This window comes from Terrapene carolina, unplaced genomic scaffold (assembly GCF_002925995.2).
Source record: "Terrapene carolina triunguis isolate 2854851 unplaced genomic scaffold, T_m_triunguis-2.0 Scaffold68, whole genome shotgun sequence".
NCBI classification, from domain to species: domain Eukaryota; kingdom Metazoa; phylum Chordata; order Testudines; family Emydidae; genus Terrapene; species Terrapene triunguis.
The window spans coordinates 32803816-32830384 of NW_020664419.1; the positions used below are offsets into that span (position 1 = coordinate 32803816).

Sequence of the window (26569 nt, forward strand, 5' to 3'; positions counted from 1 at the left end):
TGATGTTGGTCATAGTTTATGCACCTCAAAAGTTGTTTCATGTTGTCATAGGTTTCCTTCATATAGACTGCATGACCAACTGGAATTGATGGCAAAACATTGCCATTATGCAGTAAAACAGCTTTAAGACTCGTCTTCGATGAATCAGTGAACAGTCTCCACTCATCTGGATTGTGAACGATGTTGAGGGTTGCCATCACACCATCGATGTTGTTGCAGGCTACAAGATCACCTTCCATGAAGAAGAATGGGACAAGATCCTTTTGACGGTCACGGAACATGGTAACCCTAACATCACCTGCCAGGAGATTCCAATGCTGTAGTCTGGAGCCCAACAGCTCTGCCTTACTCTTGGGTAGTTCCAAATCCCTGACAAGGTCATTCAGTTCACCTTGTGTTATGAGGTGTGGTTCAGAGGAGGAGGATGGGAGAAAATGTGGGTCCTGTGACATTGATGGTTCAGGACCAGAAGTTTCATCCTCTTCCTCTTCCTCGTCTGACTCAAGTGAGAATGATTCTGGTGCATCAGGAACTGGCAGTCCTTCTCCGTGGGGTACTGGGCGTATAGCTGATGGAATGTTTAGATAATGCACAGTCCACTTTTTCTTCTTTGACACACCTTTCCCAACTGGAGGCACCATGCAGAAGTAACAATTGCTGGTATGATCTGTTGGCTCTCTCCAAATCATTGGCATTGCAAAAGGCATAGATTTCCTTTTCCTTTTCCTGTTCAACCACTGGCAAAGATTTGTTGCACAAGTGTTGCAGCATATGTGTGGGGCCCACCTCTTGTCCTGATCTCCAATTTTGCAGCCAAAATAAAGGTGATAGGCTTTCTTAACCATAGTGGTTATACTGTGCTTTTGTGATGCAAAAGTCACTTCACCACAAACATAGCAGAAGTTATCTGCACTGTTCACACAAGTATGAGGCATCTCAGCTCACTTTGGCTAAACAGAAATGTGTCCCTTTGCAAAATCAAACACTGACAAATAAGAGAGCACGACACTGTATGATTTCTAGAGCTGATATAGGGCAATTTGTTCAGCAGAGTGATGTAAGCTTCGTTATGATTGCATCATCCATGACTTCTAGGAATAACATGATGCAATTCATATCATGTATGACGCAATACCAGCTTCAGATTGCATCATTCATTGTTTTGCCTAAAAAGCAAGTACTGTCCAAACCCAGTCATAGATTTATTCATAGATCCAGTTAAAGATGTATTTTAGTCATTTCTGGTTTAAACTGAGATCCCTTCCCTTTATAACTCACTTATCCTCCGCCATTCCCAAATCAAGGGTCGTATATACTGACCCAATAGCATATCTTGAAAACTAGAGCCAATCAACAATTTTAAGCATCATTTTCGTTCTCAGTGACCCAGAATTAGTAAAGTTTGACTACATTTATTTCAGAAGCATTTTGGCTGAAGAGCAGTGTTACCTTGTGTATTCGCATGTGCTATGACTTGGCAAAGGTCCCTTCTCTGGCACTGACAGCACGCTCCACAAGGGCGCAAGCATCTTCACTGGCATTCGTGGCACAGATTCGCATCCAGGATATCTGTAGAGCAGCCACATGGTCTTCAGTCCACACCTTTGCAACCCATTATGCCATCACGCAGCAGGCCAGAGATGATGCTGGATTTGGCAAAGCAGTGCTACAATCTGCTTGTTGTTGAACTCTGAACCCACTTCCTCTAACTGCTTGGGAATCCTCTACATGGGAATGGACATGAGCAAGCCCACAAAGAAGAAAAAACTATTACTAATCTTTCCGTAACTGTTTTTCTTCGAGATGTGTTGCTCATGTCATTCCCAAGCCCACCCACCTACCCCTCTGTCAGAGTTGCTGGCAAGAAGGAACTGAAGGGGTGGCAGGCCCCTCTATGGCACCATGAGGGTGAGACTCCAGGGGGCGCTGGGACTGACCCGACAGATACTACTGAGGGAAAAATCTTCCTGTGTCTGTGCACGCGGCACGCACACACCTACATGGGAATGGACACGAGCAATGCATCTCAAAGAAAACAGTTACAGAAAGGTTAGTAACAGTTTTCTCTGATTTTTTTTTTTTTTTGAGGGTAGAGAAGTAAATGGACAAAGCAGAATGAGTGAGTACCTCTTTTAATAACACTAGTAAGACATGGTCTTACTTTGAGCAAAAAATACCCAAAGTGCATATTTTTATGGATAGTCTTGTTTAAGTCCTGAGCTTTATAAATGCTCTGTCCTGGGATACTCAAAATTGAGCTGTTCTGGAAACTTAACTTTTTTTGTTTGCCTACATATTGGATTTCTGTAATTTAACTGCATAGAGCACACAGGTTCTGCTTCACAAGAAGAATGACGTTAGCTGATTAAAGAAAACTCTTCCGTTTAATAACAGAGGCACATGCCATGCAAAATATTTTATTTTTGTGAAGCCATGTTATAAATATGCATCACACTTGTGTGATTCTAATTTTAAACATGGAAAAACAGGATAAAATTGTGCTATCTCCATTGCTGCACTGTCACTAAAACAATGGTGCAGCAACTTAATTTCCAATTTTTATGAGAGCTGTTTTAGATAGAGTAGCCCTAATAGAAATTGGAGAAAAACCTTCTTTTAGGGTAGGATCTGTTTGTGAAATCCACCTCTGAAGGAGAAGAAATACAGATTGTTTTCTGTGTGCTCCCCTTCCAATTCTGAACTATCGTGGAAAGTGTGACCAGAGCCTGGGACCCTACTATATGTGGATTGGATAACTCTGTACATATCTTCTTGAGAAAGAACAGTAAGAGGATTCTGAACCTTTAGGGAGGCAACAGGTGTGGAATAAGTGGAGGGCTTGGAGATCACTTGGTGGTAGTTTTGTATAAGGCTGAGCACCTTTATAGGCACGCAAGCCCAGATCCTCAAAGGTATTTAGGCTCCTAATTTCAGTGAAAGTAAGGATCCTACACACCTTTGTTGATCTGGGACTTAATGTTTGTTGTAAGTTTCAGTGAGAGAGCTAGTTAAGAGTCAGACAGCTGGGGGGCGGGGGGGTTGGGGTAGAGGATCAGAACTAAGTTGTATGTGTTGGAGAGGTGAGGAGAAAACTTGGTACTGGGCCCAATGCTGGGACAGAACCTGGAAAGGGATTAAATGAATGGGTTGTGTGGGATAAGAGCTCTGATAGTCTGGAGCATAAGCTCCTCAAACTCTCTTTTGCAGGAATTTGCACCCCCCCTTGTTGCCACTTTCTCTGCTGACAGGAAATGCACGTCTTTGAGGGGTCAGGCTGGGACCTCCCTCTTCCTCACTAGCTCTGTCAGCTGCTGGAGGTCCATGCAGAGGAACACAGACTTCCAATAGAGCAGAGTTTTTGGTGCTGTGTAACGAGATGCATCCTGGATGAGGGCCTTTCAGCAGTGGAGTGACTGTACACAGGATATACTTTTGGCTAACTCCATTCAGTTTTAGTAACCACAGGTGTGGTACTTGTGATTATAGTAGGTACAAAATTTTCAGACTGATACTTCTCTTCTAAAGTACAGTTGCCCTTTAAACTTTTTTTCAAGTTCAGGCTTGTTAATATTTGGATTTTTTTAGTGCTTAGAATTTTTTTTAAACTTTACCTTTAGGAAATGGTAGCTGGACTCAACTAAAACTCTTTCAAATTTTGTGAATATGAAGAATTCTTCTAAATCAGCCATTACTTGATTTTTAGGGAGGTCCCTCAAAACCTGATCAGTCTCTTTCAACATTGTGATCGCTGAACTGATAAGTAAAATCTGTGGTTTTGAAGAACCTAACTTATTTTTGCTTGTTTACTTAAAGAAACCCTGGCCGCTGCAAAGAACTTCTGTTGCTTTGTTTTTCTGATTTTATTATTGGACGTTACATTGAAGTAACTGTAATAAATGAAGAGGAATCTCTAATAGCAGCCACTGAACCATTCTCAGTAAGAAAGCATAAAGTTATTCCAGAGTTACAGCACATGAAGACCACAGTGTCTGTAACAGAACACAAAAGGTACTATCAAATAATCCACATTCAGCTGTGTCTAATATGAAGAATATGGAAAGGCATACCTTTATATAATGCTGATTGAAGTAAATGTGTAACTTCAGTACGATAAACTGCCCTGGAACTAAACTAGCTTATCTCCTGTTGTAGCTACTATTCATTCAGTAAACTGGAAAAAGATAAATAAAAATTGGGGGTTTTCTTCAAAGTTCCATTGGCTGAAATAGTTTTTCCTTGTTTAGCAAACTATTTTAACTTTCTTTATAGATGTTTTTCTTATGATTCACAAACTGTCCTGCTGCTGCATGTTATACACTTATGAATGAGTTAGAGGCTAATTAGAATTAAAGGTGTTGCCAGAGCGCACCCACTAGTAGGATTGGTGCAATCTAATTGTGTTTTAGACAGCAAGACAGAAACCCAGGAAGTCCCTTGACTGAATTACTGATATGTGAGATATTGATCAAGTCATTTGATGTAGCTGGGTCTTGACAATACAAACCCTAGAAAAATCTTGAATGAAAAACAGGAAGTGGTCCTTAGATAAGTAAATTTTAACAACAGACAAAATATACTTAACAGATACTCTAAAACTGTAACTAACATTAAATTAAGAACAGGAGTACTTGTGGCACCTTATAGACTAACAAATTTATTTCAGCATAAGCTTTCGTGGGCTACAGCTCACTTCTTCAGATGCATAGAGTGAAACACACAGACAGAAGATATTTATACATACAGAGAACATGAAAAGGTGGAAGTACACATACCAATTGTAAGAGGCCAATCAATTGAGATGAGCTATCAGTAGCAGCAGAAGAAAAAACTTTGAAGTGATAATCGAGATGACCCATAGAAGGTGTGAGGAGAACTTAACATGGGGGGAAAAAAATTCAATTAGTGTAATGACCCAACCATTCCCAGTCTCTGTTTAGACCTAAGTTAATTGTGTCTAATTTGCATATTAATTCGAGTTCAGCAGTCTCTCTTTGGAGTCTGTTTCTGAAGTTTTTTTGTTGCAAAACTGACACCTTCAAGTCTGTCACTGAGTGATTAGAGAGGTTGAAGTGTTCTCCCACTGGTTTTTGAATGTTATGATTCCTGATGTCAGATTTGTGTCCATTTATTCTTTTGCATAGAGACTGTCCAGTTTGGCCAATGTACATGGCAGAGGGGCATTGCTGGCACATGATGGCATATATCACGTTGGTAGATGTGCAGGTGAACGAGCCCCTGATGGTGTGGCTGATGTGGTTAGGTCCTATGATGGTGTCACTTGAATAGATATGTGGACAGAGCTGGCATCGGGGGCTTTGTTGCAAGGATAGGTTCCTGGGTTAGTGTTTTTGTTGTATGTTGTGCGGTTGCTGGTGAGTATTTGTTTAAGGTTGGGAGGCTGTCTGTAAGCGAGGACTGGTCTGTCTCCCAAGATCTGTGAGAGTGAGGGCCTCTTACAATTGGTATGCGTACTTCCACCTTTTCATGTTCTCTGTATGTATAAATATCTTCTGTCTGTGTGTTTCACTCTATGCATCTGAAGAAGTGAGCTGTAGCCCACGAAAGCTTATGCTGAAATAAATTTGTTAGTCTCTAAGGTGCCACAAGTACTCCTGTTCTTTTTGCGGATACAGACTAACACGGCTGCTACTTTGAAACCTAACATTAAATTGTTCACCACAACACCTTCGTTAGTGAGGAAAAAGTTGGTCAGAACGTTTGAAAGTAAAATATGCTTCTATAACAACATTCTCTTCCCCACACCCCACCGCAATGTAGCAAACTTCTGTTCCTGGTTTTTGTTTGAACCTAAGCTGACAAAAGTTTCATTTACTGTACTTGTGTTTTGGTATTGCTGTCTTTGTAGCCTTGAGGCTGGTGTTTGCTAACTTGTGGTCCTTCATGTGAAGCTCTTTTATTTTTTTAAAACTGATGCTTATTTTAGTAACTACAGAATCTTGAGTTTTGTTCTTACTCTTTAGTAAAGAAATCCACACTAACCAGCTAAATTCAGTTTGTAAGAACTACTTTGTGCAAGCTAAATATACTGACTTGAAGTAACTTTGAATTCTTATTTTAGAAGTTGTAGAAGACATCTTCCAAGTTTCCTACCATACTATCCCATACCGGATAGATTAAGAAAATGTGTGGAGCAGAAATTGGACATACTGACTTTTCAACCTCTCCTTGCAGAGGTATGTGTGCACATATATATGCAAGTGTAAAATCGCTCTCTTTGCATCTTTATAAATGCCAACCTGAACACACACACAAATACTCCTGTGTAGCTGCTGCGTTTATATATAATGGTTAAGGCTGCATGTCTATGTCAGATTCCGTGACTTTCCGTGACTTCTGCAATGGCCGATGCTGGCTCAGGGGCTACTTGCAGCAGCAGTTTGGGTGTGTGGGAGGGGGCTATGGGCAGGGGGTTGGGGTGCAGGGCAGCACTTACCTCGGGGTGGGGGGCTCCCCGGCTCCCACTGGCATGTCCCTGCAGCTACTAGCCGGAAGGGCCAGGGGGCTCCGCAGCTCCCGCCCCCACAACTCCCATTGTTGGGGTTCTCGGTCAATGGAGCTACGGAGCCGGCACTTGTGGTGGGAGCAGCACGCGGAGAGCCGCTCATTGCCCCTCCCCCTAGGAGCTGCAGGGACACGCAGAGCCAGGTAGGGAGCCTGCCAGCCCCGCCAATCCTCCCCCTACAGTACCAGCAGGGGTCCTGGGCCGCTGTCCGCCTTCCTTCTCCCTCCCCAGCACCAGCATGGGTCCCGGGCCATGCGCCCCCTCCCCACCCCTCACCCCCCCCAGAACCTTCCCCCCCCATCACCAGCAGAGATCCTGGGTCACGTGCCCCCGCCTGGCAAACCCCCCCAGCACTAGTGGGGTCTCGGGCCACCCCCCCCCCAGCACCTGCACCGCCTCCCCAGAGCACCCGTGGCCCCCTGCCCAAGTTTTAGTTAAGGTTATATAGTAAAAGTCATGGACAGGCCACAGGTCGTGAATTTTTGTTTACTGTCCGTGACCTGTCCATGACTTTTACTAAAAATACCTGTGACTAGATTGATAGATTCATAGATTCTAGGACTGGAAGGGACCTCGAGAGGTCATAGAGTCGAGTCCAGTCCCCTGCCCTCATGGGTATCATGTAGTTCTACAAAACCTAATTACAAAATAAGAGTCTGATCCTGGTAGATGCTTTCTTGACTTTAGTGGGAGTCAGCATATTGCAGGCCCTGAACCAGAGAAGAAATTAGAAGGCCTAGGCAAGTGAGAGTTTGAAAATGGATGGGGAGTATATTAGAGTGCCGTATGGAAAAGGCCACCTCAGATGCCAGAGCTGCAAGAGAATATGTTTCTTGAACTAACAGTGTATGATTGTGGGAAGGAACAGAGAGGAAGTAGGCACAGGATTAACAGGAATAGGTAGGAGGAGAAGGACAGGGTTTGTGAAGTAGGCTGGAGCAACTCTAGAGAGTTTATTACTATACCGCTTTCTGGATAATGCAGTGTTTCACAACTCATCAGTGTCCCAGCTCTTCCCCAAAATTCCCTGTGTCAGGACCTGAGTCTGAATGATTGGAGAGAGAGTTCACAGAAGATTTGAGAGGTTGTGTTTTTTTTGCAGGGGGGTGGGAGAATCTTCTCTCTGGTTTCTGGATTATTTTAAAGGACTGCTGTTCAAACAACATAACGTAAACCAGCGAATTCTCTGGTCACATTCCCTTCATGCAGATTGATAATTTTTATAATCTCCAAATAAAAAATATAAAACCAAACAGCCATAAACATGGCAGCTCTTTGTCTACAGAGCTCAAAGTCCTGGCTTCTGGTCAGCATTTCCTTGTGTCTCTTTCAGAATCACCTAGCTACCTTTTTACGGTCTAAGCGTAACTGCTTCAGCTCAGAGAGGGACTCACCTAGGACTCTGAAATCCCGATTGTGACTTAACCAAAAACCTGTTGTCTGGTTTGACAAGTGGCCTCTGAAGGGTACAACTGAGGCATTGCAATAAGACAGCAGGGCCATGAGACTGCTTCCAAGAAACGCCAAATGACCTGTATGTTCTGACACATGCCAGTCTTTCACAAGCCAAGAACGATCTCTGTATGTTAGCCTTGTGATAAGCCAGGGGTTCTCAAACTTCATTGCACCATGACCCTCTTCTGACAACAAAAATTACTGCATGACCCCAGGAGTGGGCACCAAAGCCCTGAGCCCCACCGCCTTGGGTGGGGCCTGTAACCTGATCTTCGTCACCCAGGGCTGAAGCTGAAGCCTGAGCCCCACCACCCAGGGATGAAGCTCTCAGGCTTTGGTTTCAGCCCCGGTGGTGGGACTTGGGCTTTTGCTTCAGCCCTGAGCCCCAGCAAGTCTAACGCCAGTCCTGGCAACTCCATTAAAACAGGATCACGACCCACTTTGGGGTCCCAACCCACAGTTTGAGAACCCTGTGATAAGCTAAACCTGCTACTAAACATGGCACAGAATGCAGTGACAGTATTTGTTAAAAATCCGCTAGTGCCGCTTCTTCTGCATTCAATAGACAATGCTCATTTCTTTTTTATTTGTGATTTGGGAAAAAGGTGAGAATCGCACTGTAATCTGAATTTAAATCCCTCCTGCACTGTCAGAAATAGTTTAGGGCACAAACAAGATTCTACCATCTCTATCCATCCTGAGCTGCACTCTCCACATCCTCTGTTGTTAAGTCTCATAAGTGATCCCTCTTGGAGTAGTGTTTGACAGGGGGATTCTTTCAATCAGTCCCGTCTTGAGTGTTCCTCCAGCTGTGCAGTGGCACGCCTGCCTTGGCAGTGTAAATGTGAGTAATGTTGGCCAGTTGAAAAATAGGTGGTCTAAAATTAGTCCCACACACTTTTCCCCTAGGAAGTTACAAGGAACTAGGGTAGCCTGAATGCTTTTTGTTGTTGCTGTTGTTTTTAAAAGAGCCTTTTGAACTGCATAAATCAGTAACATTTTTTACCTTATCCATTTCCTGTGAACCAGTAGCTTCCCTGATACCAAGAACTACAATTACTTTGTCTACTTTTTAGTGCCAGTACTGGATCTTGCTTTCTTCTTTTGAAAGTAAGGAATTAAATACAAATAAAAACCACAATATTTTCCTTTTTATTAGTTCTTCTCATTAAAATTATTTTATAATTAAGACAGAATCCTTCTGACTCTTCCAATAGTTCATTCTCTCTTATTTTTTTCCTAGAAGCTCAGCATGTTATTTTAGGGTGCGGGGGTGGGTTGGTTGGTATTTGGTGTTAGAAAAACGCTTTCTGAGAACCTTATGCTTACTTAAAGGTCAAATAAATCTTAGATATTTTTGGAACTACTCGTTTTCGTTACAAAATTAGTAGTGTGATCTAAATAAAATACAGCTAAAACCAGGGTACTTCTGTATTTACCCTGTAAGCTGATTTTTTTAGAGACATCTCTCAGATTATAATGCAAAAAGTGTAGAAGTACTGTGGCTTGGATTTATCAAAGGAACCAAAGGGAATTCTTGAACTTCGATGGGATTTGGGTGCCTAACCAGCTTAGACTCTTCTGAAAATCCCTGTTCATTTACATGAAAATGGTAAATTAAGCCTGATGCTCTTCCCAAATCCCCATTATCACTTGATACCTTTCATTAGAAAGGTACCATGGTCTAGTGGATAAGGCACTGAACTGGGAGACTTGAGTTATGTTTCCAGCTCTACCACTAACTTCTGTGTGATCTTGGGCAAGTCATGTCATTCTGTGCCTCTGTTCTCCCCTTCTTTTGTCTGTTATTGTCTACTTAGGTTGTACACCTTTTGAGGCAGGGACTGTCTTCATATATATGTTGTATGGCGCCTAACACAAGGGACTCAGATTTTTGTTGTGGCTTCTAGACACTATTGCAATACACATAACTTACTTTTTTTAAATTTTCAGCGACTGAATCTGTCTAACTATAAAGCAAACCTTTCTACCCTGCTCTGGCTTGAGGAGATCCATGCTGAAATGGAGATCAAAGAATTTAGCATGAGTGGAATCATTTTGAAAAAGAATGGAAACTTCTTGGTGCTGGAAGTGCCAGGATTGACAGAGGGAAGACCTTCCTTATATGCAGGTGATGGTTTACACTTAATAAAATTGTAAAAGCTGAATAGCAAGATGAGCAATATTCTCAATCTACACAATAGAAACTGATGCATTTTATCTTTTCCATGTTTTCTATTAAAAAACATTTGGAGAGACAGCTATTAACCCTGGCACCTAGATAAATGGAACATTATGCCAATATATTTTATTACAGTGCCTCAGAATGTTTGATTTCTGGAGATGTTATGCTTTGAAGAGGCAGTATATGTGTTTCTGTGTGCTTTCATGGCTTGTCCTGATATATTCCGGATTCTGATGTACAGTAGTAATTGATTGAGTTTTCCATAGAAAATATACTGTCTAGTATTATACTAAACTAGAGAACATGTGAGAGGCTAAATGTAAAACCAGGTTAAAGGAGTTAACTTTTTGAGGTCAGAATTTTTGAAATTCGTTGCAATGTGTAGGATGTTATTTCCAATAAATAGTGCTGAAACTGTGTTAGTAGCATACTACAATAGGTGCCTTAGAAGTATCTCTCTCTCTCTCTCTCTCTCTCTCTCTCACTCACACACACACACACACACACACACACACACACACACACACACACACACACACACACACACACACACACACACACACACAAAACTAGGTATACAAGTTTTAAGAATGTAAGGCTAAATTGAGCCGAGGTGTGCACAAGTGCATCATCTTCAGTGATGTCACTTCACTGGTGAATTTGCAGGATCTTTGAAACTCATTAAGTTTCACTGTATTGCCCCTCCCACCAGTGGCTAGTATTGCAGTGAGAATTTTACAATATCTTGTAACAGTATTTTTATACTAAACGTATTTAATTTTTTTTAAAACTAGGTGACAAAGTGATACTAAAAAGTCAAGACTACTCTGAGCATATAATAGAGTACATTGCCTATGTTACTGAGGTGAGTGAGTTAGCTTTTCTGCTAAGAAACACTGTAGTCCACAAAACTAAGGGGAAACTGAGAGTTAAAGGAGTAATTATTTAGCTTTTGTGAAACTGGATTCATTTCAGTTACCCTCTCCCAAATTATTGATTCTACTTTATTTCATACTGTGTACTTGGAAGACAGAAGCTTTTGCTTCTTCTCAACACTACACATTTCACCCATTAAAAGCAAACTCTGTAAAACTCTTATGTAGAAATATGAAATTATGTGGTAGATGTTATCCATTTTTTGTTTTTACCTAGTATGAGCAAATGTTTCAGGAGATTTTTCAAACATAACAAACATAAGGGATCTGATCCTATGGAGTGCTGAGTGCCCTCAAATCTTACATGACTAATAAACTGTCCTCTCTCTCTCTCTCAGATTCACAATGAAGATGCTACTCTGAGACTTAACCCAGAGTTTGAACGGGTTTACAACTCTGAACCCATGGATGTAGAATTTGCATTCAATAGGTATTTTTGTAGACTTTTAAAAAGCTGTATTTTACTGTCCTTTATTATGTTAGTCTTATTACATGACCATTTGCTTAGTTCTGAGAAGTTCACATGAAGGTGAAGGACAAACAAAATCTTAGAACCGGATAGTCCACTGCCTGGCATCTTCTGTACTCATTTATATCTGTGCAAAATGCTATCAAATCAGAAAGGGGGTGATTTACATTTTTACACCCATTCTTTTACATGTAAATTACTACTCTAGGTGCCAGGCAATGGAAAATCGGACTCTGTAATTGAAATAACTTTATGGCATCAGAGCAGGACAAGAATGGCTGATATTGACCTCACTACATTTTTTTCATATACTGTCAACATCAAAACTTTCTTAGAAAGCATTATTTTTAGTAAAAAATCATCACTTCGTCTTCCTTAATAAAACAAGTTGGGGGTTTTTTACGTTTGTTTTTTAAGGAAAAATATCTTCCTATTCTGCTTATCTCTGAAATTCAAGGAAACTTTTGTCCTTTAATGAGAAACACTTTTTTTCATATTTTATCAATTTTTCTATTTTAAAGTTTAGTGAAATATGCCTGTAAAGGAAACTTGACCAAGTAATCCTTCAGCTAAGTACCACATGAAAATAGGAATTGAGGGAAGAAGTATATGATGTTATAGAGGCTTAATGTTTCATTTAAATCTTTGATATATAGCATTGACTCAGAGAGGAAGTGAGTATTGCTGTATTCTATGGAAACTTTCGTTTTTAGTTTAATCCACACTATTGCTATTCTGTTGACAGGACTACCAGCAGGCGATGCCAGTTTGCAGTTGAACAAGGCATCTATCTGGGTGAAAAAGGTAACCTTCCAATGGGCTAGGGCATTTTTCCTCCCCTTCAGTAAACACTGATGTGAAGTTAATGTACTGTACTCTTCTGGTCAGATTTAAAAACGCAGTGTTTCTCTGGGGCTTCTATCCATTCACCTAAATTACCCCATATCTTTGTCCAGAAAGTAGCAATCCTTTGTCACAGAGCAACCACTATGAAAACTGATTTCCTCTCTGTGGTGTCTATACATGAGGAAAGCAGTTTGACTCCAATTAGAACTAACAAATCTAATCAATTTCTAACTACTGGTGCCACTATGTTTCACACAATGGGTATGTCTTCACTACCCGCCGATCCGGCGGGTAGCAATCGGTCTATCGGGGATCGACTTACCGCGTCTCGTGAGGACGCGGTAAAATCGATCCCTGATCGCTCTGCCGTCGACTCCGGAAATCCACCTCGGCAAGAGGCGGCAGCGGAGTCGGCGGCAGCGCGGCAGCGGTCGACTTTCCCTCGTCCTCACCGCCAGGTAAGCCGACCTAAAATACGCAACTTCAGCTACGGTATTCACGTAGCTGAAGTTGCGTATCTTAGGTCGGAACCCCGCTGTAGTGTAGACCTAGCCTATGTGAAAGAGTTCTGTAGGACTTCCCAGCTTGGGTAAATTGGGAAAAATGCAGGAGGAATATAGGGAAGATGCAGAATTCCTGCTTTCAACTTTTAACTTTTTATGTAATCCTCCTCTGTTAGAGTTGGCTAAATATAATGGCCTTTTTATTGAAAAGAGTTGCACATTTCTGATCAGCTCTACAGCCTACAGAAATGTGAACATGGACTTCAATTTTACCTTCCAATTCCTACCTCACCATACCTAAGGTTTTTACATCAAATTCTCATAAATTGGACACAGCTAATTCAAGTGCAAGGAAAGAAGCTGATGTTTCAGTTATAATTAAACATTGACAGTAAGTATCTTAATGTATCTATATTGATAGAGCCATGTAAAATGCATTTTCAGAACTTTGCTCTTTTTCTCTTTCCCCTTCCTTAAACCCAAAGTGTTATTTCCAGATACTCTGGTTTTACAATCCCCACAAGTTGTCAAGACTTGGAATAAGATGGGATGTCGTACTATTGCTGATGATCATGAACAGTATACCAAGAAGAAAGACATGGTAAATCTACTATAAATGTATTTCTTATAATCTTTTACACTTAATTGGCAACAGTTAGCTACTGCAGATATAGTCTTAGAGAGGACCACAGCACAATAGTGAATGCATTGTTATGTCTGGTGTATTTATGATGTTTTCCTTCTGGTGGTGAAGATCTTGTTTCACAGTTCAGTACTTTGAGTGGGTCAACCTGTGGTCCATGATTTTGGTTTCTGAAAGGGAAACTGCATATGAAACTATGAGTTTGGGTGGCCAGATTTGCTTTAGACTGGTTTTCATAAGCTCCTTTTAAAAAAAAAAAAAAACATAGATACTGGGCAGCAAATCATACTGACTATAGGAGCAAATGAGAATCCTTATTGTGAGGCATAATTATGCTTCCTGATGCGATTGATCCACTCTTGATGTGACTCCTGATTAAATGCATCATAAAAAGAGGTGGATATTTCCTTTAAAATAGCCAAAAATGTACATACTGGCAGTTCTCATCGGGGAAAAAAACAAACCAATGCTAACTTTTGAAAACTCATCCAAATCTGCAGAATATCTGTGCAATTAGCAACAGTGCTTTAAGATGAAGGTGTCATGAGTAACTTTTTTTTTTTCTTTCGTTCAAGTAGGATGTGAGGGTGTTTGTCTAGGTTTTTTCTTTCCTCTTTGTCCTTCTCCTCCCCCCCCCCCTTGCTTTTTCAGTTGATATGCAGTTAAATGGGAGGAAATGCTAAACATTTCTAACCGTCTTAAAAGCATTTCCAAGAGAGAATACTTACTGTACGGTTATAGCCGTGCTTACCCTTGATTTTTTTGTGTGTGTGTGTCTGTCTTCTGTAGTGCTCTTTTCAGAAAAAGAAAATGCAAAATGAACAAACAAAATGCATGGTGCCAAAGGAGAGAAACATAGTGGCTGTGCCTCGAATGGTGACTGTTGCTACACAGACAAGTAAACTGAGTATGTTTTAATATTTTCTTTCCATCTTGTACTGATGTTTTGGATTTGACAGTTGCACTGGTAAACTGGTTTGGAGGATGGAGTGTGTGTGTGTATGTGGTTTTTAAACAAACAAACCAAAGACAACACCCAGATCTTGGTATGTTGAGGAAGTTCCAGAGGACTGGAAAAAAGCTAATATTTAAAAAGGGTTGTTTGGCCTAACATCTGTCCCAGGCAAAATCATGGAAAAGCTGTTACGGGACACAGTCAGTAAATAATTAAAGAATTGTCATGTAATTAATGCCAATCAATATGGGGTTTTTTAATAGAAAATAGGTCTCATCAAACAAACTTGATATCATTTTAGATGAGATTATAAGGTTGGTTGATAAAGGTAACTGTTCACGTGAGATACTTGGACTTCTCTAAGGCCTTTGCCATAGTCTCACACGCCATTCTGATTTTTTTTAAATTAGCACTATACAAAATCTATGTAGCCCTTATTAAATGAATTAAAAACTGGTTAACAAAAGATTGCAAATGAGAATAATTATCCATTGGGGGTATTTCTAGTGGGATCCTGCAGAGATCTGTTCTTGGCCCAATGCTAAGCTTTCTCAATACTCTATCAATGTGGAAAAAAAATATAAAATATAAATATTAGCTTTTTTCCAGTCCTCTGGAACTTCCTCAATGTACCAAGATCTGGGTGTTTTTTTGGTTTGTTTGTTTAAAAAATTTTTTTTAGTTAATCGCGTGAGTTAATTGTGATTTAATCAGTAGCCCTAGTAAATAGTGATGGGGACAGTTCAATTATCCAGAATGATCCAGATGTTACCAATCATTTGGTAAGGTTGGAACATTTGAACTATATGTTTTAATACAGTCAAGTGCAAAGTCATACTTCTATCTAGAAGAAAAGACTGTAGGTCATACTTACAAGATGGTTGACTAAATCCTGGAATGCAGTGACACTGAAAAGGACTTAAGGGTCATGGTAGATAGTTAACTGAACGTGAGTTCACAATGTGATGATATAGCTCAGAGGTGAACGTGATCCTTGGATGAATAAGTAGGGAAAAAATAAATTAGAAGTAGGGAAGAAGCATTACCTCGTTATACAGCATTACTAGAATACTGTGTCCAGTTTTCGTGCTCACGCTTCAAAAAGGATGTTGAAAAGTTTCAGAAAAGAAGAGCTGCAAGAATGATTGGAAGTCTGGAATACATACCTTAGAGTGAAAGATTTAAGAACCTCAAATTAATTAATTTATCTGAGAGAAAGCTAAGAGGTTACTCGATCATAGTCTACAAGTATCTATGTGAGGAAGTAATTTCTTATAGATGACTCTTTAGTGGGGGAAAAACGCATAATGAGATCCAACAGTGGGAAGCTGAAGCTAGACAAATTCTCACTAGAAGTAAGGCACACATTTTAATGTTGAGGATAATTGATCATTGGAACAGCTTACTTAGGAATATGGCAGAATCTTCATCATGTGAAGTCTTTAAATCAAGACTTGGATGTCCTTCTTGAAGATATGCTCTAAAGGTCAAACAGAAGTTATGTATGGGCTTGATGTAGAGTTCACTGGAGTGAGGTTCTTTGGCCTGTGTTATGTAGGAGGTAAGACTAGATGATTATTATGGTCCTTTCTGGCCTTAAAAATCTATGAATGGCTCCTTGCACCTTTGAAACTGAAGGCCCTGTTTTACTATTTTAATTGTTATTACTTGAGATTGGGAATTTAAAGAGTTGTCAGATAAATTTTTAGCTATCACTATCTTTTTAAAATGTTTATAATATAAAGCAGGGGTAGGCAACCTATGGCACGTGCGCCAAAGGCGGCACGCGAGCTGATTTTCAGAGGCACTCACACTGCCCAGGTCCTGGCCACCGGTCCGGGTGGCTCTGCATTTTAATTTAATTTTAAATGGAGCTTCTTAAACATTTTTAAAATCTTATTTACTTTACATACAACAATAGTTTAGTTATATTTTATAGACTTATAGAAAGAGACCCTCTAAAAACATTTAAATGTATTACTGGCACGCGAAACCTTAAATTACAGTGAATAAATGAAGACTCGGCACACCACTTCTGAAAGGTTGCTGACCCCTGATATAAAGTATAGATCACATTAAATCAAAATCTGTTTAACTGAAATACTAATTAAAAAAAAACCTCTCCTTGTGTATTTGTAATGCTCATCTGTTTTGAGTATAGTCAATGGAATCATGACACCTGAACAGAGAGACTGTGAATTTTTCAATCCTGTGCTGAATGAGCATCAGAAATTAGCAGTGAAGAGGATACTTAGTGGTGAATGTCGTCCAACTCCTTATATTCTCTTCGGACCACCGGGAACTGGAAAAACTGTAACAATGATAGAAGCTATCTTACAGGTAATAGTGAACAAACAAGCAAAACAATAATCATCTGGAATTGCCTCAAATACTTATCATATCAAAACTAAAAATAGCTTTAAAAAAAACATGCTAACACTTAGAGGGTATTTCAGTTCAACTCTCTCGTTTTGAAAATAAATCCAAGAGAAGACTTCTGTACAAGCTTGTGTTCATAAACAACATATAGTCAGTCTTTAAATTCAGTATTTTTGTTTAAAGCCCTAGTGAACAGTATTTAACCACCGCTTTAAAAGCGCATACCCTGCATTCATGGTGTGTGTGTTTCAATCTGATGATGATGAACGAATTTCCAGTCTAGGCAAAGATGTTTCCTTGAGATTTGACTGAACTGCAACATGACAAATGTAGAAACATTTGTAATTGTAGTCTAAATAATTCTGAATTATATTAAATATTTGAAATATGTGCTTGCTTTATTTGTGATGAATATAGTTTTTCCAAATGAAATGTTTTAAAAAGCTGCACTTTTTTTAAAATGCAGGTACACTATACTTTACCAGACAGTCGAATTTTGGTCTGTGCACCATCCAACAGTGCAACGGATTTAGTTTGCTTACGACTGCATGATAGTAACCTCCTAAAACCAGGAGCTATGGTCAGAGTTAATGCTAGCTGCAGGTGTGAAGAGGTAAATTTTGTAAAAACTTTTAAATTAAAATACTAAAAAAGGATGCATACTTTTAATCTTAAAATGTTACTCTTAGGACTTTCCTCTGTTTATTAGACTCACTGAGGAAAATACTATTTATATTTTTAGGGTTAAAAATAATTCACTAGATAATCAATTGGGGAAAATACATCAATTGTGGTAAACGAGTTGCTAGAATTTGAGCCTATACTTAAACTCATTGTGTAATGCTTTTTTCCTGCAAGTAGGCCATTTATGTCAACGGGACTACTTCAAACAGTAAGATACTACTCAGTGTTAAAAAGGGTGATAGAATCTTCTGCATAATGCATTGAGTTGTATGTGTGTAACTGAGACAGCGTTCCCGGGGTGCAACCTGGACTAGGGTGACCAGACGTCCCGATGTTATCGGGACAGTCCCGATTTTAGGGGACTTGTCCCGCGTCCCGACCTTACATTGGTCGGAACGCACTTTGTCCCGATATCGGGGGACCGTCTGGTGGAGGACGCAAGCCGGCACTTCCTGGGCCCTGAGGCAGCTCAGTTGAACTCCCAGCGCCTGCCTGCCTGCCCGCCGGCCGGCAGGAGCCTGCAGAGTGCTGCAGCCCCACTCCCCACGCACGCACAGAGACGGCAAGGAGGTCTCCACTGTGTGCTGCAGGGGCAGGGGGGCTTGTAGGTGCCGGCAGCGAGCCCCCCGCCCCTGTCCCCGACCCGAGCGACCTTAGGAGCCAGAGGGACAGGACCTGCCTGCTGGATGCTCCATGGGAGCCGCTCCAGGTAAGGCTAGCACTGCCTGGGACTCACCTGGCCCCCTGGCAGGTCCCTCTGGGGGGGGGCTCTGTGTGCTGCCCCCCTCCCTCCCCGAGGGGGGCGGTGGAAACGGAGCGGGGCCCCGCGGGTGGGGGTGGTGCCGCCGGTGGGTTCTAAGTTTTCCTGCATTTACACAGACATCCACAGGCAGGGACACACCCAACTGAGTTACATGAATGCTTTGCCAGCCACTGATGAATCAACAATAGAGAGGCTCCTTCCCAGCCTTGCTGCACCTCAGAACTGTCCCATCTTGCCCTGGTCAAAAGCCTGATCAGTGTAAGTTCATTACCCAGTCCATATCTCCCTCGATGTGGAGAGGACACACACTAGCCTTTGTAGACTGAGCTGAGATTTCCCAAGCACTTAAAGGGGAAAAAAAGCACATTGTTTTAGGTAAAATATAAAACAGATTTATTAACTACAGAAATAAATTTTAAATGAATATAAATAGCAACCATAGAGATCAAAGTTGGACATTTAAGAAACAAAAATAAATTTTAAATCTGAGATCTACACATTTAAACAGGATTTGAATTAAGCAGTCTCTCACCCTGACAGATGGTGCAAGCAGGTTACAGATCCTCAACATGTAGGCTGGGACTCTTTTCCAGCCAGGGGCCAGCTTCCTTAGTTCAAAGTCTTTATCCACCAGGCGTTTCTTCCAGGTGTTGAGTTGCGGGGGAGAGAGGTCCAGTAATGATGTCACTTCCCCTCTTTTTTATAGTTTCTTCCAGCTTGCTGCAAAGATCTATGTTTGTGATGTAGGGGTCTGCCCCTATTGGTCGAGCAGTCTCCATTGTCTGTGTGTTCTCTCTGAGAAGTCTCCATTGTATACAGTTTCTGGGATAATGGATTCTTTCCTTGATGTGTGTTGATGAGCCATTAACCTGTCTGGCTGTCTGGCTGAGCTATTAACCGCTGTCTGGCTAATCCATAGTTGTACCTGAAAGGCTGTTTGTGGGTGTTCCCATCTTCAGAACATATTTTAGTAACACATACATAGCAAAACTTCATAACTTCACATACAGTGATAGCACATACAATCCAACAGGATATTAATGATCAACAGATCAAGACTTTTAAAATGATACCTCAGAAAGCATACTTTGTATGAAACATATCCTAATTATATGACAATGGTGAATATGGGAGTTTCAGGGTGGCACTCTGAGGTACAGTGTGTCCGGTGGCGGGGGGAGGCGCCTCTTCCCCAGCCAAGGACCTACCACGGCGGGGGTAGGCGCCTCTCCCCACCAGCCCCAGATCAGCTGGGGCAGAGGCATCCCAACCCAGCCCCGGACCTGCCATGGCTGGGGGAGAGGCTCCCCTCCCCGATCCCAACCCGGCCCGACCCAGACCTGCTGCGACAGGGAGAGAGGCACCTCTCCCCCCCCCCCCCCAGCCCAGGTGCTGCTGCGGGGGGTGAAAGCTGGGGGGAATCCTCTCTCCCCGCCATAGCCCTGGGGCAGCCTGCACCCCAAACACCTCATCCCTGGCCCCACCCCAGAGCCTGCACCCCAAGCCAGATCCCGCACCTCCCCGTACGCCAAACCTCTGACCCAGCCCTGAGCCCCTCATTCCCAGAACTCATTCCCAGAACCTGCACCCCCACCCCACCTCCACCTTTTGACCCAGCTCTGAACTCCCTCCCACACTCCAAACCCCTTAGCCCCACCCCCGCCACATGAATTTTGTTATGTGCACCAATATGGAGGTGATGTGTCATTCTGCACCTGCGTAGGAAAAACTAGAGGGAACACTGCCCCCCCCAGGGTCCCTCCGCCCTGCTCCTCTTCCCCTTCAGGCCCTGGGCAGGCCGGAAGATGGAGCCTGGGGTAGGGTGAGCATATACCCCTCCGTCCCCCATCCCACACAGAGCTGGTCCAAGCCTTTCTCCTGCCTCCTGAGCTGGTCCAAGCCAGTAGCCCAAGTCCCCCTCTTGCCCTGTGCAGGGCTGGCCTGAGCCCCATTGCTCACCACCTCCCCGACCCCCTTTTTGGCAAAACTGGTTGGCAAGCGCAAATGGGACAAATGCCCAGTTTTGCCAAAAAAGTCAGGACATCTGGGGCCAAAATGGGATGTATGGTCACCTTAGGCTGGGGTCCCCAAGCTTTTTCCGTCATGCCTCCACCCCTCCCCAACCACCCCCTCCCCTTGCAGGAACTGGGGGCCAGAGTTGTGGCTGGGAAGTGGTCTCTCCCCACCCCCCCGGGGGCTGATTTGGGCCCTGCCATGCCCCCCATATGTTCCTCTCTGCCCCCCTGGGGGGGGGTGCCCCACAGTTTGGGGACCACTGCCCTAGGCTGGTAAGAGCCACCCAGAAAACTGTGGGGAGCCCCGGGCCCTCCACTTGGGCGGGGGGCGAGAACAGCCCCTAGCCCACGTCCCTGCCACCCAGGGTGCGCCACCCAGGGCAGGTGGAGGGTCCAGGGTTCCCCACAGTGGCCCGGGTACCTTGGGCAGTTCTTACCATGGCCCAGCTTCCAGCTAGGCCAAGGGGCGGGGCCTTGGGTCAGGGGGCAGGGGCGGATGTGAGGGGCCCAAATGTTCTTTGGGCCCAGGGCCCCAGTAAATCTTAATTTGCTTCCTGAGAGTGTCACAGTAACATACACATCTATTTACTTATTTTAATAATCTCTTCGGTTACGTTCATAACACAAGAACGTATACCAGAACAGACTAATGGTCTATCTGCAGTAGTGGGTATCCTGGTTTGAGTTGTGACTTATATTGGATGCCTAAAGTCCTGCACCTCGCCATGTCCTGAAACAGAAGTAATGACAACCCTTGTCATTTTGTCATTTTGTCCTAAATAGTGATGCTGCTGATGGGTTTTTTCTTTATGAATTCTTCTTTTTAATTTTACTAAGTTTATTTGGTCAAATAATATGCAGCAGGAATTTCCCAATGGTCAATTATTCATTGCATTTAAAAAATTTTTTTTTTTGTTGGCACTGTTTGTGTGGTTTTCATTTTGTCTTAAGTGGGCTTTACATTTTTTTTTCACCCTTTAATGTTGTGTTCTTGTGTTGTGTCACAGAGCAATTGATCTTTTCTTTGACGGTCATTATTTTATGTACATCTCCTCTTAGAGCTTGTCCTTACATGGAGGGGCAATGTGCCCTTTGAGGGTATTATTTCTGAAGGGCACTAACATATTGAGCATTAATGGGTCCACGTAGACCCTGCTGGTATGCATAAAAGGTTCCCTAGTGTGCTTTAATGTAGTGCTCACTGGGGAACCTTTAGTGCATATCAGCAGGGTCTACACAGACTGATTAATGCACTACATATTAGTGCACTTTAGAAATCACACCCCCAAAGAACACATTACACCATCATGTAGACAAGCCCTTATTTTTTTCCAAACTAATGAAGTCTAAATTTATTTACAAAGGGAGATATGGACTACCTTCACAGCCCTTTTTGACAGTTTCTATTTGTGCTGTGTCCTGGTTGTACATATGTTCAAATTTGATCTTACAAAACTAAGAATAAAGAAAATAGTCTTATTTTCGTAGTAAAAATAAAGCGGTTTATTTTGCACTCCTCCTCCTTGTTTGGGCAAACTCAGGAAAAACTCACCTCAAAGTGCATTGCTGGGTCCAAGAAATACTTAAAGTAAAGCTTCTAAAATAAAATCTTATTAAAATATTTTTGTGCATAAAATATTTAGTGATTTTGAACTTCAAGCTAGCCTCTAGAACTTACACATCATGAGCTTGGTGTGTGGCAGTTTTATAAAAAATACCTGTAGTAAATAAGTGTCTTGTGTTTTCAGACAATCAGTGATACAGTAAAACTTTACTGCAAAGATGGTGACGATATTTGGAATGCATCACGGTTCAGGATAATAATTACCACATGTAGCAGTGCAGGAATGTTTTATCAAATAGGAGTAAGGTACTGTGGATGGATGTCATTAATAGATTTGGACACTTGGGGTTATGAAATCAATATGGGGGGGCACTCTGCAAAGTAGTTTAATCTGTTTAAACAGGGCAACTGTTAACAAGTAGTAGTAAAACATTGCATTCCCAGCTTAAGCTTACAGCCATATTAAATTTTAGTTAGCCCTTTCAGCATAGTTGAACTACAAAATTATCTCAAATGACATTATTTTCAAAATACGTAATTTAAAGATCAAAATCCCATCAAAGTGAGGAGACTGTTTGGCACTATTGTGATTCCCTGGCAGTTATGTGTATTGCCAAGGACCAACTGTAATTGAAAGCATTTTAGGAGTTAACACTGTAGGGCATGCTGCACTTGGAAGCAAGAACACAAAAACATAAGAATGGCCGCACTGAGTCGGACCAAAGGTCCATCTAGCCCAGTATCCTGTCTTCCGACAGTGGCCAATGCTAGGTGCCCGAGAGGGAATGAACAGAACAGTTAATCATCAAGTGATCCATTTCCTGTCGCTCATTCCCAGCTTCTGGCAAACAGACGCTAGGGACACCATCCCTGCCCATCCTGGCTAATAGCCATTGATGGACCTATCTTCCATTAATTTATCTAGTTCTTTTATTAACCCTGTTATAGTCTTGGCCTTCACAACATCATCACAAGTAATGCTGACTAAGTCATTTTTTGGTTATTGCTGCTATAGCACTTAGCTCCCTTGAAACCATGTGTGTCTCTCTCTTGTTCTTGCTGCTACCTGCACAACACATGCAACCCTAGCATTGCTGTGCTGGAACACAACACAGAGAATGTCAGCTCTAAACTAATGGCATTCTCCAGGTTATATGGGGTGGGGGGGGCAAAGGGAGGGTGAGGAAAAGTGTGATTTCTATGTCAACTTAAATTTTCTATTCTGACCAAGTTAAAGAAAAAGATAGGAAATGTTTCTGATATATATCTTTCAAAATATGTGACATGTCACAAATGAGGGCCAAGTTTATTAGGTTTTTGCTTTCTCCCCGGCAATATTTTAAAGCTGTCATGTGTTGAAATACCTTTCATGTTGAAGATGTGACTGCATATAGCACACAGACTTGATCCTTGTAATTTTTTTTCAGAATTATTTTGCCAGGTCAACCACAGGGTGGCAGAATATACTAACCCTAAAACAGCTGTCTGAAGTGATTTTATTTAACTCTAGGCTTGGGCATTTCACACACGTATTTGTGGATGAAGCAGGACAGGCAAGTGAACCAGAATGCTTGATTCCACTTGGGTTGATTTCAGAAGTTAATGGACAGGTATGTATTTAGTGTATGTATGTTTTTTAAAAAGGGTTTTAGGCTTGCTTTTTTCACTTCCAGTAACAACCTCATATTTCTAATGTGATCACTTCATGGCTAGTGATAGGATAAGTTGCTATTTCCAGGAAATGATCGTGCAGTTCTGGGAACTTGTATTAGAGCTTGTTAAGTGTATTGTATAGTATTATGTTGTAAATACATGTTGCCACTTAATTTGAAGTTCTTAAGTTTTAAACATATGCTCTAATTTTCAGCATTTTCTACTCTTAAGTAATAGTTTTGAGTACTTTTCATAATAAATACTATCTTGCTAAAACATATTTGTTCTTTGAGTGCTTGCTCATGGTGATTCCATTCTAGGTATGCGCGTGCCCATGTGCGTGGTCGTCGGAGATTTTGCCTTAGCGGTATCCATACGGCCAGCTCTGGTGCCCCCTTGAGTGCCACGCTCATGCATCGGTATTTCAGGCACCGCTGGTCCTATGCCCTCTCAGTTCCTTCTTACCGCCCATGGTGGTTAGTCGGAGCGCCTTTCCTCGCATAGCAAGGGCTAGCAGTTTCATCTCTTCTGACTTTGAGCTTTAGGGCCTTGTAAATAGTTTGTTATAGTAGTTAGTGTTAAGTAGTTGTTAGAAGTTAGAGTCCCAGTGGGGACTTCGCCCCAGGCAGGGCATGCCCCGGTCTCTGGGGTTTAAGCCCTGTGCGGACTGTAACAGGCCTATCCTTGTAAGTGACCTCCACAGCAGCTGCCTCAAGTGCTTGGAGGAATCACATGTGAAGGACAAGTGTCATATTTGTAAAAATTTTCAACACAGGACTCAGAAAAAACTGGATACTCGTTTGGAGCTCTCCTCATGGAGGCTGCCCTTTGTCCAGCTTCTGAGCCGTCCCGCCAAGACTCACCTAGTACCTCGCCCTCGGTGCGCAGCGCACCCCCAGCACCGAACTTACCCCTTAAAGGATCCATCACTGACTCCTGGGAGTGGTAGGGGACCCAAACTCGTGGCAGCATCAACATCTTCCCAACCTCCCCTGGCACTGAGAGAGCAAATGCCTCCACCATCACCGCAGGAAATGGCAAAGGCTCCCCACGAGGGCAAGCTATCCACTAAGACCCCTCAGGGGGCAATGGAGCACCACCAATCCCCTGAGACAAGGCAGTGCTCTCCTCCGTGCCACAGATCTCTGGAGTCGCAGCTCAGATCCTCTGGGGTTCGCCCTCTGTCTCCGGCACCACAATCGTGATCCCCACCATCTCAACGTGGATTGCCTAAGGGGAGGCACTGGTCTCTGTATTGCCGGCACCGTTCATCTTCTCGCCAGTCATCCTCTCGGCGCAGATCTCAGTCGCCAGCCCCGTGGGAGTGCTCCCTGTCACAACTCCGGGCCCCTCGATACCGACGCCGATACTCTCACTTCAGGCACTGGTCTCCAGCAACAGTCAGCAGGCACGCGGGTGTAGATGGCCCACAGTGGTCACTAGAAGGGGACTCCTCCGGCACAGAAGGGCAGTTCAACCCCTCGCCCAGAATCCACCAGCGCGATTGGGCTCCCGAGGCTGTCTCAACATCGGCGCCACCTTGGCCGCACGGCCAGTGGCCAGCGCAGTAGCCTTATTGGACTGCATGGGGCATGCCGGTCATGACGATGCCCCCTTTGCACCAGTCATCTGCCACTGCCTCGGAGCAACAGTTGGCAGTACCGATGGCACTGGACTCAGTGCATGAGTCGTACTCAGAGGTTGGGGTAGAGGTGGCTGCACCCACCCCTAAACCTCCCCTAGTGGTACAGTCGTCATCTTATCCCTGGACCAGGCGGTCGCGGGATACTTGAGGACCCGCCTGACAACTTTAAAGAACACCAGGCCCTGCTTCAACGGATGGCTGAGAACTTAGGCCTAGAGGTGGAAGAGATGGCTGAGCAGGCAGACACCTTGTTCAACATCTTCTCAGCCTCTACCCTGGCCCATATTGCACTATCAGGGCATGATGGAGGTCCTCAAAATTGCCATGGCCCTCTGTCAAACCCCATCTTCCATCCCTCCCACCTCCAAAAGGGCCAAAAAAAGTACTTTGTCTTGGCCAGAGTGTTTGAGTATCTTTTATACCTACCCACCTCCGGGCTCACTGGTTGTCTCTGCAGCCAACAAAAAAGACAAGCAAGGGGACACCAGCTCAACTCCCAAAAATAAAGTGGCCAAAAGACTGGACCTTTTGGGGAGAAAAACTTATTCCACTGCAAGTCTTCAGTTCCGGGTGGTGAACCATCAGGTCCTCTTGGGCAGATACAATTTTACTTTATGGGACTCCCTCCATGAGTTCAAAGAGTCCCTCCTGCAGAGTTTGGCTAAGAATTCGGCACCCTGGTGGAGGAAGGCACCATAGTGGTTAGGTGCTCTCTCCAAATGGTGTGGGATGCAGCAGGCATGGTGGCTAGGCTGGTCGCAATGGTGGCGGTTATGAGGCGCAGCTCCTGGCTTCAGAGCACCGCCTTTTCCCACAAGATGCAGACCTCGATCCAGGACCGTCCATTCAATGGGAATGGTGTCTTCTCTGAACAAACGGATGCAAGGCTGCATGGGTTGAAGGACACTCGGGCCACCCTTCACTCGCTGGGCATGCATACACTGCAGTCTGTATGGAAGCAGTTCTGGCCACCCCCCGCCGCCCAGGCCTTGGCAGCCTCGTCAAGGTCTGCTAGGAGAAAGGATAGAGACACAAGTTTTATCATCGCCGCCCTTCCTCCTGCCACTCACCCGCACAGCCCGGCCCAGCGAAGCATCCTGCGGGCCAGAAGCACTTATTTTGAAGGTGCACTCAAGAGCAACACCCCAGTCAATTCCCCAGATCCACCCGGTCCTTTCCTTCGTCTTCGTCCCTACCATTCGGCCGGGGTGTGGGTCACCTTGGACCGCTGGATGCTGGACATCATAACTCAGGGCTATACCCTTCTTTCCAAAGCCTCATGCATCAGATGAGAGCAGACTACACATCCTGGACTTCTGGAGGGCACTGGCCTTCTATATAGATAGAACAAG

At 43.2% G+C, this 26569-nt stretch overlaps 1 protein-coding gene across 1 annotated transcript in view; it reads left to right on the forward strand.

Moving 5' to 3' along the window:
• Positions 1 to 26569, forward strand: part of MOV10L1 (Mov10 like RISC complex RNA helicase 1) — a 79883-nt gene that overhangs the window by 23728 nt on the left and 29586 nt on the right. The window contains exons 8-19 of the mRNA XM_029910835.1: positions 3814 to 4008; positions 6080 to 6194; positions 9932 to 10109; positions 10958 to 11028; positions 11437 to 11528; positions 12313 to 12371; positions 13402 to 13517; positions 14349 to 14466; positions 16676 to 16854; positions 17360 to 17506; positions 22104 to 22225; positions 23430 to 23529. Coding sequence (XP_029766695.1) covers positions 3814 to 4008; positions 6080 to 6194; positions 9932 to 10109; positions 10958 to 11028; positions 11437 to 11528; positions 12313 to 12371; positions 13402 to 13517; positions 14349 to 14466; positions 16676 to 16854; positions 17360 to 17506; positions 22104 to 22225; positions 23430 to 23529 — 1492 coding nt within the window. The remainder of the gene's footprint in view (positions 1 to 3813; positions 4009 to 6079; positions 6195 to 9931; positions 10110 to 10957; positions 11029 to 11436; positions 11529 to 12312; positions 12372 to 13401; positions 13518 to 14348; positions 14467 to 16675; positions 16855 to 17359; positions 17507 to 22103; positions 22226 to 23429; positions 23530 to 26569) is intronic.